We start from the raw sequence: 3,968 nt of genomic DNA on the forward strand, positions 1-3,968 counted from the left end.
TTCTTGGCTGTTGAAGAAATACAGGGAAAATACAGAAAAACGAAGAAGAAGAAGTAGCAAAGGATGGAGAGCCTTTTGGGATTCTGTCGAAGATCAGAAGAAGAAATGGAGAGCCTTTGAAGTCCCAAGTACCGAAGACTTAAGTGTGATAAATATCACACAACAACCTTTCACTTACCAAGGACAACTTGGTCTTTTCGCAACCCCCAAGGGCATTTCAGTCTTTTCCGCACCAATGGAGCATTCCAGAAGATACTCACTCATTGAGTCATACACCCTACCACACTATAGTATTTACCAAATCAATCAACACCATCCATCATAAGAGAACATGATCAATGGTTGAGATCTTGACACTTGTAGTAGTTTTTTACTTGCTCATCACACCTAGCATTTATATAAAAATGTAATAGTTAGACCCTAGTTTTTTTAATGAGAATTACAGTAAATATTCTTGAGAATTTTACCTCATTCATCTTCTTAGCAATCGCCGTTCCAGCCTCATTTAGCGGCATATTCTGGGGCCGAACCCAATGCAGTAACTCCAACGGTAGATTCAGTTGTTTAACTGGGGACTGCGGTTCAGGACAAGTAGCATGCCAAGGAAAGGGCGGAGCACCGCCACTTACCTTAGCAGAATTCACTTTTGCACGAAATGCCGGACAAGATACCTACGACATTAGCCTTGTCAACGGGTATAACGTTCTGATCTCAGTTTCCCCGCAAGGCGGGAGTGGCGGTAAATGCAATAGAATAAGTTGTATAGGGGTGAAAGGTATTTGTCCTCGAGAATTAGTGGTTAAAGGACCTAATAATGGTGTGCTTGCTTGCAAGAGTGCCTGCGACGAATTCAAGCAGCCACAATATTGCTGCACGGGGAATTATGCTCCGAGAGGATCTTGTCCGCCAACAAATTACGCCAATAGTTTCAAGAGGCAGTGCCCACAGGCTTATAGCTATGCTCATGATGATCCAAGCAGCACATTTAGTTGCCCAACTGGAATTAATTATGCTATCACTTTCTGCCCCTAATTAAGATTTTGATTGTTGTTCATATAATTATGGACTGGAATTAAACATATATATATATAGTGGACTTTATAGTTTTAAATAAAAGTCATTTCTAAATATATAGACGAAAAATGACACTTTTAAATTTCGAGGTGTTTCACATAATTTCATCTTCACTTGTTGCGAAGATGAATATATTGTTGTTACAGTGAAATTCTCTACGATCTTGTTTGGTATGTTGTAATGTAATCAATGTTATAATGTAATGAAAGTTGTAATAGAATGGAATGTAATTACTATTATAATATATGTATGTTTGTGTCGTCAAATGTATTTAGAGATTTCAATTATTCTCAAATTTTTATATGTATTAGAACATCATCCATATATGATGGTTACACACTTGTCAGTTTTTGTTCAGTTTTTCTATTTTTCTATTTTTCGATTTTTTTTCATTTGTTGTGTTTTTATGTTTTTAGTTTTCCATTTTTTGCATTTTTTTTCCGTTTTCGCATTTTCACGTTTTTTCCATCTTTTAAGTTTTTTTCTCATTTTTCTATTTTTCTCATTTTTCATGTTTTACCATTTAATAACAATTGTGGCTAATAAATATAAATAATAAAAATATTAAGGTTAGTCGTAATAAGAATTCATGTCTATCTTTATATAATGCACATTACATAAAATTGTAAAGCAAAATTGAGTAATGTATCCAGTAGCAGAACTAAGAATTTAGATTTGAGGGGCTAAATTTAGCCGTGCAGTTCAGGTAGAGGAGCAATTAATTATGTGTAAAAGTCTTTCCCTTTACTAAAATTACATCATTAATCACAATTTAGGGTCCGTTTGGTATGTCGTAATGCAATGTAATATAATCAAACTTGTAATATAATCAAACTTTTAAGGCAAAAAGCATTATGAGGCCCCTGATCTTTCATTATTTGGTGTATTAAGCCCTCGATCTTTCATTTAGATACATTGAGTCCCTGATCTTTCAATTTTTGGTGCATTAAGCCCTCGATCTTTCATTTAGACACATTGAGCCCTTGATCTTTCATATATGGGTGTATTAGACCCTTCTGTAAATCAAGTGTATTAAGGGCATGTTTGGTTCAACTCTTACCTAATAGATGTTTTTGTTGATGTTAGTTGTTTGCAGTTGTTATTGGACGCAACAGAACCTTATTTTTCGATAATTATGTTCTAAAAATAAAAATAATGTTAAAAAGAAAACACATTTTGTGGAAATAAGAATAATAATTTTGTCAATAACAAGTAACTAATATTCGTGAAAAGCGCTAAAATGATGCAGTGTCCAGAGAAAATGTTAAACGTTGCGATTATATAAACCTAACTAAACATTCCCTTAATACACTTATATATTAATTGATTTATGGAAGGGTCTAATACACCCATATATGAAAGATCAGGGGCTCAATGTGTCTAAATAAAAAATCGAGGGCTTAATGCACCAAACAGTGAAAGATCAGGGGCTCAATGTGTCTAAATGAAAGATCGAGGGCTTAATGCACCAAATAATGAAAGATCAAGGGTCTCATGATGCTTTTTGCCAACTTTTAATGTAATGGATTGGAATAGTGATTCCATTACCATGTTTAATTGTTAAATAAAAAGAAAATTGAGAAATGTAATTACCATTACAATATTTATGTTTGCCAAAATAAATATAATCATAAAATTTTATTTGCACAATTAAAATTAACGAAAAATATGATAACATGAAAAATGAGATGAAGCGAAAAATGAAAAATACGAAAAATGCAAAAAAAAAAAATGAATCAAAATCAAATACAAAATTAGATTAGCTGAAATCAATTTAATTAGTCATATATATAAAAAAAAATTATTTTTTTCTCATTTTTACATCTTCATGTTTTTCTACTTTTTGCATTTTTTGAGAATGATAAGAGGTTAGATTAAGGTGTGAGATTTGATAAATGATAGGTTAGAGAAGCTTTGAGAGTAACAATTAGGATTAGATGCTTTGGATGTAATGAGAATTCAACTCCTTTTTCTATGTAATGGAGATTACAAGCTTTATTGAACAAAATGTAACATATGGTTTTCTCATTACATTCCAATAAAATTAAAAATTGCATTCAAACATAGTAATGGGCTTTTGATGTAATGGGCATTCCATTACGAAGTCCATTACGTGTTACCAAGCGTACCCTTAGGTATCGTTTGGTATGATGTAATGTAATGCAATGTAATGTAATCAATATTGTAATGCAATCAAAGTTGTAATGTAATGTAATAAGGATTCCATTACAATGTTTGGTTGACAAATTTAAAAAAACATTGGTGAAATGTAATTATTATTACAATACATATGTTTGTTTCGTGTTAGAAACTTCAATTGTTCTCAAATTTGCATGGAAATATCATCTGTTGATGGTTAAAAAGTTGTTAATTTTTGTTTTTTTCGTTTTCATATTTTTCCATTTTTTGCATTTTTCGCGGTTATCACATTTTTAGTTTTTCACCTCTTTTCCATTTTCCGTTTCCTAATTTTCATGTTTTCCCCATCTTTCGTGTTTTTCTCATTTTTTCTTTTTTTTCGTGTTTCATGTTTTTTTTCGTTTCTCATATTTTTCCATTTTTTCTATTTTTCGTGTTTTCGTGTTTTTCCGTTTACATATTTTCCCGTTCTTCGTATTTTTCATGTTTTTCTCATTTTATGTTTTACCGTTTAATAAGAATTGTGGATAATAAATATAAATAATATAATAATATAATTGAACTAGTCGTAATGAGAATTCATGTCTATTTTTTATGTAATCCCCATTACATACATTTGTAAAGAAAAATTAAATGATGTAATTGTGATTCCATTACGACTAGAACAATAAACTAATCCAAACATGGTAATGGACATGCATTGTAATGGGCATTTCATTACAACATCCATTACAAGTTACAACGTACCAAACGAC

General features: G+C 31.5%; 1 protein-coding gene across 1 annotated transcript; it reads left to right on the forward strand.

Moving 5' to 3' along the window:
- The first annotated feature begins 432 nt into the window (after positions 1-432).
- LOC136208157 (thaumatin-like protein 1) lies at positions 433-1,032 on the forward strand. Its single transcript, XM_065998970.1, has one exon. It carries the CDS (start codon positions 433-435, stop codon positions 1,030-1,032), a length of 600 nt encoding a protein of 199 aa, XP_065855042.1.
- Positions 1,033-3,968: the final 2,936 nt, after the last annotated feature.

Source organism: Euphorbia lathyris, chromosome 10 (assembly GCF_963576675.1).
Source record: "Euphorbia lathyris chromosome 10, ddEupLath1.1, whole genome shotgun sequence".
NCBI classification, from domain to species: Eukaryota; Viridiplantae; Streptophyta; class Magnoliopsida; order Malpighiales; family Euphorbiaceae; genus Euphorbia; species Euphorbia lathyris.